Here is a 13930-nt window from a genome sequence, read left to right as displayed (position 1 = left end):
TATCCCTGTAATCCCACAAATTCACCATTACTTTTCTAGTGTGTGTTTAAGATGTTGAGATGAACAAATTCCTGCTGTTTAGTTCTCTGGCCCTTTTGACTGACCTTTTACACTCTGTGCCAGGTTTCTGAGTGCACTTGCTGTGCTTGCTGAGCGGCCTGAGTTGGTGGAGAGGGTCATGATCACCCGATCTATCTGCCATGAGGGAGCCTACCAGGTTCGGCTGTGCAAGGATGGGACGTGGATAACAGTGCTGGTGGATGATATGTTGCCGTGTGATGAATATGGCTATCTTCTTTTTTCTCAGGTAAGATGATTTTATGCTTCAATCTTAATCAACAACACGCAACCCTGTCTAGTGTTAATTGTAAACATAGAATCAAACAGGGCTGCCTTGCAGGAACATGAAACACCTACCGCTTAATGGGGTTGAAGTATAAGTCAGCTATGATGTGTTGGAGGGACTGAATGGTCTCCTGTTCCTCCTATCAAAATTTTGCTCCTTGTCTTTCCTGAGTGTCAATTGTTTGACTGGTCTCCAGTTAAAAATTAAGTCTGTTTAGTTTTGAAATTGTATAGTGATCTTTTGTGTACTTGCTATTTTGTTCCTGTAATCAACTAGGTTTATGATGTGGAATAAATTCTATTTACCTCACCAATAGATTTAAATAACAAATGATAAATCTTCAGATAATTATGGATTCCCAGTGGAACACAATTAGCCTATTAAAATTTTGCATAGAAAGTAAATACTTCAGTGAGTAAATTTTCAATGAAATTGGATTAATTAGCAACGGTAAGAGTGGCAATTAACAGTGGAGTGTGACATGACTATGACGATGGCACATGGTGGTGATGGTGGCGATTGGCAGTTGCATGTGATGGGACAGTAACAATGATAGTGATCTGTGCTGATACTGTGCTGATGATTGTGGTGTGTGGTGCTAGTAGTTTATGGTGTGTGATGGTGACATGGCACTTTTTCAGTCAGGACAGAAATTAAATTTTCTCAAATGACTGCCATCTCCAATATACATTGATATCTAGCTCTTAGCTTTAGTCTCTCTGCCATAGGTTGTAGGGTTATTTGGTAACTCGGAATCACTTGGCCAGAATCCTCTTGCACGTTTGGATCTTGTAGGGTGTGAAATATTAAAAATGGCACTAGTTCCATTTAAAGATTTCCAGTTAAGCCTTTGACTCTGAATTTGGCTGGATGAGTTTGACAGCTACAAGCCTGTGCTGTTGATAGTCACTACTTTATTTGCCACAAGGACGAAGCAATGAATGATCCTTGTTCTACAAAAGGTGGCTTCTTATTTGTATTCGATACAACAAATCACTTCCCCAAGGCTTTCTGTTTAAGCCAGACGAGTACAGAATGGGGTGGAAGTCCAATTGCTTTGATCTGGCTGGCATCAAGGAAGATGCTTGTGGTTGTTAGAAACCACTCATCACAACCCCTGAACAGCACAGGATGGTATAACCCAACCACATTCACATACTTTGTTGATGACTTTTTCTCTTTTATCAGGAGAGGAGCAATTTGCTGATAATACTGCATTAACTTCCAATCACACTACACCAATAATAGAGCAGCTTTTCCAGCAGGACCTGGTTTGGGCTGATAAGTGACGGGTAACATTTACACCCCATAGATGCCAAGCAATGACCATCCTCAGCCTGGGAATGCTAAACCTCCTCTGACCTCCAATGACACCATTATTGTTGATTTCCATGGTATTGACAACGGGAGCAATCCTTGTCCAGAAGCTGAACTGGATCAGCCATATCAAAAATATGACTCCAAAAGCAAGGTACAGGCTGGACAATCTGTCACAAGTGACTCATCTGCTCATTCCTCAATTCTCTCAAAACCAGGAGTGTAATACACGGGGAATTCTTGCATTCAGGACAGAACAGATTGCTTATTGCCACCCTCTTACCCCATCCCTGGATAAATACCCACCCCCTCCATCATACGTGCACATAGCTAACAGATTATAGGATCTGCAGGATAGAAACCTAGAAGCCAGAAGCAGGAGTAGGCCATTCGGCCCTTCGACCCTGCTCAGCGGTTCATTTTGATCATGGCTGATCATCGAATTCAAATCATGATGCCTCCCCGAACCCCCCCCCCCCCTCCCCCGACCCCCATATCCATGAATCCCTTTAGCCCCTAGAGCTATATCTAATTTCTTCTTGAAATCACACATTTTTGGCCTCAACTACTTTCTGTGGTAGTGAATTCTATACATTCACCACCCTCTAGGTGAAGAAATTTCTCCTCATCTCAGTTCTAAAAGATTTCTCCCCTTATCCTCACACTATGACCCCTAATTCTGGACTCCCCACCATTCTTTGTGAATCTACTCTGTCTAACCCTGTTAGAATTTTATAAGTTTCTATGAGATCCCTTCTCACTCTTCTAAATTCCAGTGAATATAATCCTAACTGACTTAGTTTCTCCTCATATGACAGACCTGCCATCCCAGGAATTACCTGGTAAACCTTTGCTGTACTCCCTCTATAGAAAGGACATCCTCCCTCAGATAAGGACACCAAAACTGCGCACAATACTCCAGGCATGGCCTCACCAACGCTCTATACAATTGCAGCAAAACATCCTTATCCCTATCCTTATACTCAAATCCTCTCGCTATGAAGGCCAACATACCATTTGCCGCCTTTACTGCCTGCTGTACCTGCACGCTTACTTTCAGTGACTGATGCGCAAGGAACCAATCTCTTGCTGAGTATCCATTCAAGAAGTAACCTGCCTTCCTATTATTGCTACCAAAGTGGACAACCTCACATTTATCCACATTAGATTGCATATGCCCACACACATAGCCTGTCCAAATCACGTTGAAGCATCTCTGATCCTCCTCATAGCTCACCCTCCCATCCAACTTTGTATTATCTGCAAATTAGAGATAATACATTCTGTTCCCTCTTCCAAATCGTTAATATATAATATGAACAGTTGGAATCTTAGCACAGATCCCTGTGGAACCCCACTAGTCACTGACTGCCAATCAGAAAAAGACCCATTTATGCCAACTCTTTGCTTCCTATCTGCAATGAAGGGTGCAATGAAGCAACTCGCCAAGATCATTTCAACAGCACCTCCTTGTCCCTGCAATCTCTACAACAGAGAAACAAAAGGCAGCCACACGATGGGAACATCATTGTTTCCAAGTTCCATTCCAGATCATACACCATCCTGACACAGATGTGGATCACTGTTTCTTTATTGTTGCTGGACAAAAATCCTGGAATTGGTTTTCTAAAGGCAGTGTGACAGCATCTTCTACAGCAAGGTCTGCAGCAGTTCAAGGAGAAGGTCCATCGCTTTCTCTGAGCAAGTAGGGACTTACAATTAATGTGGCCTCGGCACTATCGCCCACGTTGTGAGAACAAATTTTTAAAATCCCAAGCCTTTTGCAGTGAAGGTAAGTGAGCAGCTCCATAGCTCAGTATTGTGAAAGAAGAAAATTCCATCCTTCGAAATAAAAAGAGTGAGTCAGGTGGTTGATTGTGTACTTTGGGGCTGTAAGATACTTATGGAACATTCCTGATTCTTGGCAAAAATTTCCATTGAGGAAACGCGTTTTTGTTTTGCATTGTGAATTGTTGATGAAGTAAAATGCCACTGCCCTAAAGTAATTTTAAAAAGTCCTTCTCCATCCTGCCTTTTCTGACCTTGGTTAGTAAGTGAAATGCCACCAATCTAGTCTTAAATCACACTCATGAGATCTAAGTTGTGTCTCCATCATTTTATGTACTGACTATTTCTTGCAGTGGGAAAGCTGTCATCTTCAAAGTGCTCAGGTAATTCCACCTTACTGCCCAGAATTGCTAGAATGTAATTCTAAAATAGACTTTGAACACATTTCCTGACTAGAATTTCCATTCTTCCTCTTGATGATGTCTATACTCAGCTGGCGATCATAATCATTTCGAAATTAAAATCATTTTTTAAAAATGTATGCAGGAAATTATTAGAATCCTTGAATAATGATATTCTGTTACATGCAATAGTACAGTGTGAAATATCATCAGAGGCTGTAAGATGAAGTCAGTGCTATACAAGTGACAAGTCGTCGACTCAATGGTGCAATCTAGCTGATTTGCACACATTAATCTGCATTAATTCTGTTAAACGTCCACAGCTATTTCAATCCAAAACTGTGTAAGTGATGGAAACATTGAATGTACAGTGTAACAGAGCAAATCATGTGGGCTGCTTTTTACCCACTAACAATGGCAGTTTTTGGATTAACGACAATTTTAAAAGCTTCAATTTTGCCAGCAACAATCATAATGATCTATATTCCACCCTCCATAACAATAAAGCAACTATCATAACAGTTGGCTCTTGTTCCACATCTCCCTTCTCCACCCTCTTTTTCTTCCATTTTCTCTCCTCCTGAACCTTTGAAGCAAGGAAGGCTCGTGTGTTATGTCACTTCCTTATTCAATGACCGGAATTTCTACTGATGGCAAACCCCTGCCATGGATCCCTCAGTGACTGGGGTTGCAAACAACTGGAACCCCCATTGACAACGACGGAAACACAAGATCCTGCCGCTGGCCAATGGCGGACCGCCTCTGAAGTTGTGGGAAGGGCATGTAAAATCCCGCTTGATACTGATATCCATTCATGTGGAGCTATTAGTACTATTTTTAAACTATTCCAAGCAGGAATTTTTTCCTACAAAACAACAGAAAGATGAGACAGGGCACAATGTAAATGCAAGATTTCCAATTATGTTTCTTTCTCCATCCTTAGGATACTGTCACCAACACTGGATCAATCACAGTGATCAGGGTACTTGGTGCTTGCCCATGTTACAGTAGGCCAACTATACTTGGGCCGGAACTTTCCGGCCATTCACACCGGTGGGATCTTCCAGTCCTGCTGACGGTGCACCCTCGCCATGAGTTTCACAGCGACAAAGGGTACATTCAGTGGGAATGCCCGTTGACAAGACCAGAAGATCCTGCTGCTAGCCAATGGCAGGCTGCTTCCACCACTGTGAAAAACTTGCACAAAATTCTCGTATGGAAAATCCCACCGTTGTCTGTTTTATGACAGAATAATACATACATTTTTCACCACAATACTGAAGGTTTAATCGCCATATCTGCTCTTCCCCCGTTGAAAGCAAATGCTGGGCTGTTGAGCTGCACAGAGCTTCCACTATGCACTTGGATGGAACAAGACCATTTACTGAATCAGGCAGCTGGCTTTCAGTGGTTGGAAGCAGAATTTATTTTTAATTTTAATAGAAAGTTTTCTGCAGGTTTAGGTATTCCGTTTGAACTTTGTCCCAAATTTTTACAGATGTTAATTTGAGGACATCTCCCAAGGTGCTGACATCTCCTATCCCAAATGTGCCTAATTATCCAACGATCCCACTAATTACTCTGCCCAACCTGAGATCACACTGTACTCTCTAATTGAAGTTGGTAGCCAGATCTTTAATACTGTGATCCTGAGCAATAACAAGGTGGCTATAGGGAGAATCTAAGGACAAGTTACAGTAAATCTCGATGGGTCAAATCCAAGGTGTTCTACCCACAGATTTCTGTGGAGGAGCTTTGTGATAGTGGAGGAGGTCTCATTCCCACGTGAATACATGTCCCATGTAACCCACTACACCTGCAAACTCAGTGTATGTCAAGAGCTACAAATTGAAAAGCCAGACGAAAACACAATAAAGCAATAAATGTGTGGAAAAAGTCTATATTCAATTTGTTTACATCTTACAGTGGCCTGACCTTGTAAAATACTGGAGCTTGGCATTGAAAACGTTCTGTGGTAATCTGGAGTTACCAGTGCGGAATTTCAGTTTATCATGGGCATCATTCTATGGGATTTGCTATGTTGCTGGCGGGAATGGCTGAGGATTTCTATAACTCTCTATCACTCTCGTCTTTGAGATATTCCTCAAAAACTGTCTCTTTGATCAAGCCTTTGGTCTTCTGTACCAAAAATCTCCGTGCTCTTTCACCGCTGGAAATCTCTGGTGTCGCTGAAAGCGAATGGAGTTTCGGTTGGAACACAAAATTCTCCGCTCTGACCTACAGCGGGGCAGGCACGGGCAAGATCGGAGAGTCCCGCCACGATCTGATGTCATTTTATGTGAGCTGACATCATTCTTGTTAACATTCCTATGAAGCACCTCGGGATGTTTGGTTACATTAAAGGTGCTGTATAAATATAAGTTGTTGTTGTTTGTAAATGCTCAGGCAGCTGTCCGTGTAATGTGCCTGACCATGTTTTTCTGTTAACAGGCCCAGAGGAGACAGCTGTGGGTCGCACTGATCGAGAAAGCTCTAGCTAAGCTGCATGGCTCCTACTTTGCCCTGCAGGCTGGCCGGGCTATTGAAGGACTAGCCACTTTGACAGGTGCCCCTTGTGAGAGCCTGATGCTCCAAGTTAGTTCAACAAATCCACGTGAGGAGCCCATTGATACTGATCTCATTTGGGCCAAAATGCTGAGCTCAAAGGAAGCCGGGTAAGAAAGATCTACGCTGGTTTGTTAATGTGCATTTTATCAATGAGTAATCTTCAATTCCTCACTCTATTTTTAGTACTGTACAGCCCAGCCATTCACAAGGGTTACATTCCTGCGAAAGCTCGCAAATGGCGAAATCACGAATGACAAATGTACTTTACAATGGGAGTCAATTAGATAGGGTCCAACCATCCTAAAATCTGATGTGTATAAAGAATCAAAGGCAATAAAAACAGTTTTTAATAAATTTAAAGAGAAACTTACTGGAGAAATTGTTTCATAAAACAGATCAATGTAAAATTTGTCACATTTGGAATTAAATCTCTAACAAGGAACATCCACGTGCAAACAATAGCAGGCAGCATACATGCAGTGTACACTTTCCGGTGTAAGAAATGCATCAATGTTTTAATCTTCACTTAAGCCGTTCTTTTTTTCAGCATTTTCTAAAGTTGGTTTCTATTTGTTATTTTTAAAACCACAATAAGTGAACATTTGGGCCGCAATGGGCAATCTGCTATATAAAAACATCTGCACAAATAAGCAAATTCATGAAAAAGAAAGTTGTGAAAAGCAGGACTTTACTGTAATGAATATCCGCACGCACGTGTGTGTACACACTCACACACTCTCTCACACACATACACGCACACACACTCTCTTACTGTTTGGTTTTAATTAGTAAACTGTGTTCCATTGTATGTTTCCTCTTTTCATGCAGTATAAATTTTGTCCCTTTTGAAATTTGGTATTTTTGTGAATCTGTCCTGATGAGTGCAAGATGAAAAGCTTCAACAGCATGTCTTTTTTCAGCAACACGTTGGATATAATGTAATCAATCAGCAAAGAAATACATTATTAAATAAAAGTAGATTAAAAGCATTGACCATCTCAAAGCTTTGAATCTTCAGCAGTAGAAATTTGAGTGAACTGTATATTAAAGCTGGTTATCACTCAGTAATTAGTGCTGTAAATGTATGTATGACAACATTGTCATATACTGCTGACTTATCAATGCCAACTAAAGTTGTGTTTTAATATATTTAATTGAGTAATACATATATTTGATCATATGCTGAATGCTGCACTTTCCAGGAATTGGAAACAGTATGATATTATACCCATCATGTGTATTCTGTCTCTTTGATAGAGCTATCTAGTTAGTCTTATTCCCTGCACATTCTCAAAAGAACAAAGAACAATACAGCACAGGAACAGGCCCTCCAAGCCCGCGCCGCTCCCCGGTCCAGGATTGAATCCTGAATCCAGGATCCCCGCCCAATTTTCCAGCCTATCTACATACCAATATCCTATCCACCGAGCTGTCCCTCACAGCTACGATGCTTTGTTCATCACAACCTATTAACTCACCCCCACCCCCCCATTCCAGACCATGTGATCTCCAGGGAGAGGCGAAAACCCAGAGTGAAAACCCCAGGGCCAATATGGGGAAAGAAAATCTGGGAAATTCCTCTCCGACCCCCTGAGGCGATCGAAACGAGTCCAGGAGATCACAATGGCCCTGATCGGAAAATGCTTCCCAACCCTAGTCATTTCCACTTCCACGAACACCATATGAATTCCCTGCCCCGAGACAGGTTCCCAACTATCCGCAGTCTCGCTCTGTACTGGCACCAGCAAGATGATCATAGAATGAAGCCTTGAAACGAGAAACAAGGAACAATTAGCCCGCGCCGCTCCCTGGTCCAAACTAGACCACTCTTTTGTATCCCTCCATTCCCACTCCGTTCATATAGCTGTCTAGATAAGTCTTAAACGTTCCCAGTGTGTCCGCCTCCACCACCTTGCCCGGCAACACATTCCAGGCCCCCACGACCCTCTGTGTGAAATATGTCCTTCTGATATCTGTGTTAAACCTCCCCCCCTTCAGAGTGGCCTCTCCATCTCTGTCTGCAACGGGGTTTCCTAGCTCATCAAACAGGGTAAATCCAAGGGCTACCCAGTCCCACCAACAGGATGAATCCAGATCAGCATTGAGGTCTTTCTGTCTTAAAATCTGTTTTAGTTTTTTAAAGTTTATTTATTCATGTCACAAGTAGGCTTATATTAACACTGCAATGAAGTTACTGTGAAAATCCCCTAGTCGCCACACTCCAGCGCCTGTTCGGTTACGCTGAGGGAGAATTTAGCATGGCCAATGCACCTAACCAGCATGTCTTTCAGACTGTGGGATGAAACCAGACACCTGGAGGAAACACGCAGATACAGGAAGAAGGTGCAGACTCCGCAAAGACTGTGACCTAAGCTGGGAATCGAACCCGGGTCCCTGGCGCTGTGAGGCAGCAGTGCTAACCACTGTGCCATCATACTGCCCCTGTGTTTTAAAATATTAGTTCAACTTGTGCTAGCCATCCATGCACTTTTGCCTGAAAGTCTCTATTGATATGTGTAACCTTTTCTTATTTGGTTAGGTTTTTGATGGGTGCTTCCTGTGGAGGTGGAAACATGAAAGTAGACGACACAACATATGAAACCATGGGCCTGAGGCCCCGCCATGCATATTCCATACTTGATGTCAGAGATGTACAAGGTTACAGGTGAGAGACATTGCGGCTGAACACACAATCTTGCATCTGCTGTGGTGTAACAATCCCTGAAATCTGTTTAAATACCTTGAGGCCCCTCAGTAAGGAACAGGCACTTTATGATCTTGCCTATTTTATCCCTTCAATGCCTTACCACTGCCTATAACCTCTGTAACCTCCTCCAACCCCTCAAAGCTCAGATTTCTGCAGTCCAACTCTGAACTCTTGTGCTTCCCTGATTTTTGTAACTCCACCATTGGTGGCTGTGCCTTCAATAACCTGGGCACTGAACTCTGGAATTCCCTCCCTAAGCCCCCAATCTCTCTGTCCCTTTCTCTTCTTTTAAGATGCTTAAAACCTGCTTCTCTCACCAAGCTTTTTGTCATTTTATGTGACTCAGTGTCGATTCTGTTTTCATTGTGCTCACGAGTAGTACCTTAGGCCATTGCACTATGTTGAAAGTGTTATATAAAGATATGTTATTGTTGTCCTAATCTGAATCTGGTCAGTTAGATTCAAGATAGAGGCAGGATCAGCACTGTATCTTATTAAATTTAATTGTGTGAGCAGTTTATACAGCTTATCAATCTTCTCAATCTGCAAACAGTCCTTTAAGGTGTATTCCTGTGCAAAGTGCCTTGCCCCAGTGTAAGATTATGTGGGTATGGTAGGCATTTAAGAGGATGCACATCATATGGAGCTACATTAAACAGAATCCTTGAAATAGCAGGCTCAGTTAATTTGGGAAAGGGGAAAATGATGTTTTCTTCAATGTTTCTGTTCAGGCTTTTAAGACTGCGGAACCCGTGGGGCCGCTTTTCATGGAGTGGAAATTGGTCAGATGATTGGCCGCACTGGCCACAACACTTACGACATGAGCTGATGGCACACGGAAGCAGTGAGGGCGTGTTCTGGATGGAATACACCGACTTTATCAAGTAAGAGGAAATGCTTTATGTGAAAAGTTGGAGCCATTTTTTGCTGTTTATTATACTGCGATGATCTGCTTTGCTTTACATAGAATATACAACACAGAAGCAGGTAATTCGGACCAATCATCCAGGCCAGTGTTTATGCTCCACTTGAGCCTCCTCCCATCTGTTTACATGCATCTATTTACTATTTGCTTCAGCCACTATCAGTGCTAGTGAGTTTCACATTTTTACTGTTTTTTGGATGAAGAAGCTCCTTTTGACTTCCCTGTTAGATATCCCTGATTATCTTAGTTTGATGGCCTCTGTATTCATGCTATCTAAACCTTCCATAATTTTCAAGGTTAGGTTACCCCTCAGTCTTTTTTTCATAGAGGAGAGACCCAGCCTGTCAGTCCATTCCTGATATGTATATCCACACATTTCTGGGGTCATTCTTGTAAATCTTTTCTGCATCCTCTCTAATGTCTCTATATCCTTTTTATAATATGGCGACCAGAATTGCGCACAGTGTAAGTGTGGTCTAATCAAAGTTCAATACAGGTTTAATACAATTTCCCTACTTTTCAATGTTATTCTTGTTGCAATAAAGCCTAGTGCCTGCTTTGTGTTTTTTTGAAAAGACATTGCTAAACTGTGGTGAAATCTTTAGAGATTGAATTTGTATTCTGAGATCCTGTACCTGACCTAGAAGTGCGCAAGTAATAAATTACCTCCCTATTTTTCCTACCAAAATGTATTATCTTACATCTATATATGTTGAACTTTATCAATTATTTGCTCGTTCTGCAAACTTATTAATGTCCTCCTGTAACTCGTCCTGCATTCCTCTTCAATATTGACTAACCCACTAATTGATTCAGAAGTTGTGTCTTTGATTCAGAAGTCCAAATCATTAGTAAATTGTGGACAGCAACAGTCCCAACACTAATCCTTGTGGAACACCACTTCCCACCTCCTGCAACTCTAAACTCTTTATTCCCACTCTCAGCCTTGTGTTACGAAGCCAACTAGCAATTCATTCTGCCACTTGCAGAAGTGAATTAGGTTCACTTCTCCAACCTAATTCCCTATAATGCAGCAGTTTATAGAGGCCTTTTTGAAAATCTAGATAAATCATATCTACGTTTTACATTCCCACACCCCCCCAGAAAAACATCCTTTTCAGTCCTTGTTTCTATTCCAAATTTCTTCATATAACCTTTTCCCATTGATTTTGTATCCTTTATTGCTTTACATTTCCCTAGCTTCCACCATATGTTCCCATGGGAATTCCCAACAAAACTACAAGATGGAATGCTGGAACATTACAAAACATTGGGGGCAGGAGTGAAAATAGCATTTATATTCCTGAGTGACAGTAATAGGTGTGTCTGAAAACCTCCTTTAACTTGCACCTATTGGAAGGTTGCATGAATATTATGATCGGCCCATTGGACACACTGCGTGATAGAATGAGGATTCATTCATCCGGTGTTCTGTGCTGCACACCCACTGTCGGTGCTTCCTTTGTAAGAGAGGCAGTGAGTAAAGCCCAGGCACTGACCAGCTGAGGTCAGATCCCAGACAGAGAATTCTCTAAGCACATTTTTTTCTTTCTAATACTGTTTTTTAGGATTATTTGGATGCAGTTTACTTATCTTTTATTCTATCAGGGATTCTATGTGCTGGAGGGAGACTCAAAACAGCAGAACCAGAGACAAAACCATTTATTTTTTAGCATTCTCCCTCTGAAGCTGTATAAGCTTTGCTGTGGTTTCTGATGTCAGCTAGACTTCTTGGTGATGAGCCATCATCCTCTATAGCACACTCTCAGGCAACTAGAACCGCACATTTTGCAAATGATGCTGCTTAATTGAATGCATGCTTTGGAACATGATGAAATTAAATAGGCTGGTTGTGGAGTGGAAGTGATTTACAAGTAATGGAAGCTTCTACTGGTTTATGTATGACCTTTATGCAGCTCACTGGGCTGGAAGGCTGTAATGCTGAAATCTGGGCACAAATCCAAACCAGACATATGGGCCGAGGGTTGTCCCTTGCCACTGGCTGCTCAAAGATGGAATTGTAATAAGTTACAGCAACCTCAAGGCAGCTCCTAACCAAACAAAAAGGGCAGAATTTTGTCTACAGATACAAAAGTACATCATCTTGGAGCTCCTTCTGCTCTGTAAGGATTCTATGGATTCGCATTGGGAAACACATTGATGTCATGGTGGTGAACATAAGAAACATAATTTAGGCCTTAGCTGCCATTCCTTACAGGCCAACCATATTGTTGGTCAACGGAGAAAGCAAGTCTCAGTGGGGGAGTGAAAGTAATTAAGTATAACAAGCATAGACATTGCTGAATTCTTTAAAGTAATTCATACGCTGAAGCAACTCTGGTTTCCTGGACTAAGTTAATAGTTGATCTCCTGCATAGCCCTAAGTTTGGAAACTTGTATCTAGCTTTAGCTTTGAAGTGGTTTCTTTAATTCAGCGATTAACAGTAAGGTTTTTTTCAAAGAGTCATGTGACAACAAAATCTTACCCAAATTCAACTCGACGCAGACAACACACATTTTGTCAGTTGTTTTACAAAGCTTGAGGGAGGATCAATTTTCCAACAAGCTCAGCTTCGATGATTAATTTATTTCAGATTACTGGTTATTTTTGAAAGTGGACGCTAGATACTCAAGTCTTAGCAGTCCAAGTGTTTTCGGGGTGTTTAAGGAGCTGGAGTTGTTTGAATCACAGAGTCAAATTAGAGTTTGCAATTTGATATACTTCAGGCAGTACCTCTCCAGCAGTGATTTATAAAATGTGAGGAAAGAAATACTGTGTATGATGGGATTTATTTACAGGCGAGTACTGCAGCATTAGATTGTGATACTTTACCCTTTCGAGAGACGATATAAATAACCTGATTTGCTGTAGTGCATATTGTATTAGAGGGTTGTATTAGTATTAGAGGGTTGGATGGAGAGAAATTTGTTGAGTGTATTCAGGAGGAATTTCTTATTCAGTATATGGATGGCCCGACTAGAGAGGGGGCAAAACTTGACCTCCTCTTGGGAAATAAGGAAGGGCAGGTGACAGAAGTGTTAGTGAGGGATCACTTTGGGACCAGTGACCATAATTCTATTAGTTTTAAGATAGCTATGGAGAATGATAGGTCTGTCCCAAAAGTTAAAATTCTAAATTGGGGCGAGGCCAATTTTGATGGTATCAGGCAGGAACTTTCAAAAGTTAATTGGGGGAGTCTGTAGGAAGGTAAAGGGACGTCTGGTAAGTAGCATGCTTTCAAAAGTGTGTTAACCAGGGTTCAGGGTAAACACATTCCTCTTAGAGTGAAGGGAAGGCTGGCAGAAGTCAGGAACCCTGGATGACTCAGGATATTGAGGCCCTGGTCAAGAAGAAGAAAGAGGCACATGACATGCATAGGCAGCTGGGATCAAGTGAATCTCTTGAAGAGTATAGGGGGTGTAGGAGTAGAGTTGAGAGAAAAATCAGGAGGGCAAAAAGGGGACACGAGATTGTTTTGGCAGATGAGGCAAAGGAGAATCCAAAGAGCTTCCACAAATACATAAAGGCCAAAAGAGTAACAAGGGAGAGAGTAGGGCCTCTTAAGGATCAACAAGGTCATCTATGTGCAGATCCACAAGAGATGGGTGAGACCCTAAATGAATATTTCACATCAGTATTTACTGTTGAGAAAAGCATGGATGTTCGGGAACTTGGGGAAATAAATAGTGATGTCTATCTACTATAGATAGAGGAGTGTACATATTACAGAGGAGGAGGTGCTGGAAGTCTTAAAGCGCATCAAGGTAGATAAATCCCCGGGACCTGACTAAGTATATCCCAGGACGTTGTGGGAGGCTAGGGAGGAAATTGCAGGTCCCCTAGCCGAGATATTTGAATCATCGATAGTCACGGGTGA

General features: G+C 41.8%; 2 protein-coding genes across 8 annotated transcripts in view; one reads left to right on the top strand and one right to left on the bottom strand.

Moving 5' to 3' along the window:
* The window catches only part of glis2b (GLIS family zinc finger 2b), a 457410-nt gene that overhangs the window by 350647 nt on the left and 92833 nt on the right, over positions 1–13930 (bottom strand). The window lies entirely within an intron of this gene.
* capn15 (calpain 15) overlaps positions 1–13930 on the top strand; it is a 266791-nt gene that overhangs the window by 240809 nt on the left and 12052 nt on the right. For all 6 annotated transcript variants that reach the window (XR_013500686.1, XR_013500685.1, XR_013500684.1 and 3 more), the window contains 4 exons: positions 124–307; positions 6304–6527; positions 8960–9085; positions 9859–10011. Coding sequence is in view for 3 of the 6 variants with exons in the window: in XM_078240520.1 (XP_078096646.1) it covers positions 124–307; positions 6304–6527; positions 8960–9085; positions 9859–10011 (687 nt within the window). In the remaining 3 variants the exon portion in view is untranslated. The remainder of the gene's footprint in view (positions 1–123; positions 308–6303; positions 6528–8959; positions 9086–9858; positions 10012–13930) is intronic.

The sequence above is a fragment of the Mustelus asterias genome, chromosome 23 (assembly GCF_964213995.1).
Source record: "Mustelus asterias chromosome 23, sMusAst1.hap1.1, whole genome shotgun sequence".
In the NCBI taxonomy this organism is placed as follows: domain Eukaryota; kingdom Metazoa; phylum Chordata; class Chondrichthyes; order Carcharhiniformes; family Triakidae; genus Mustelus; species Mustelus asterias.
This window is presented reverse-complemented; position numbering and strand designations above follow the sequence as displayed.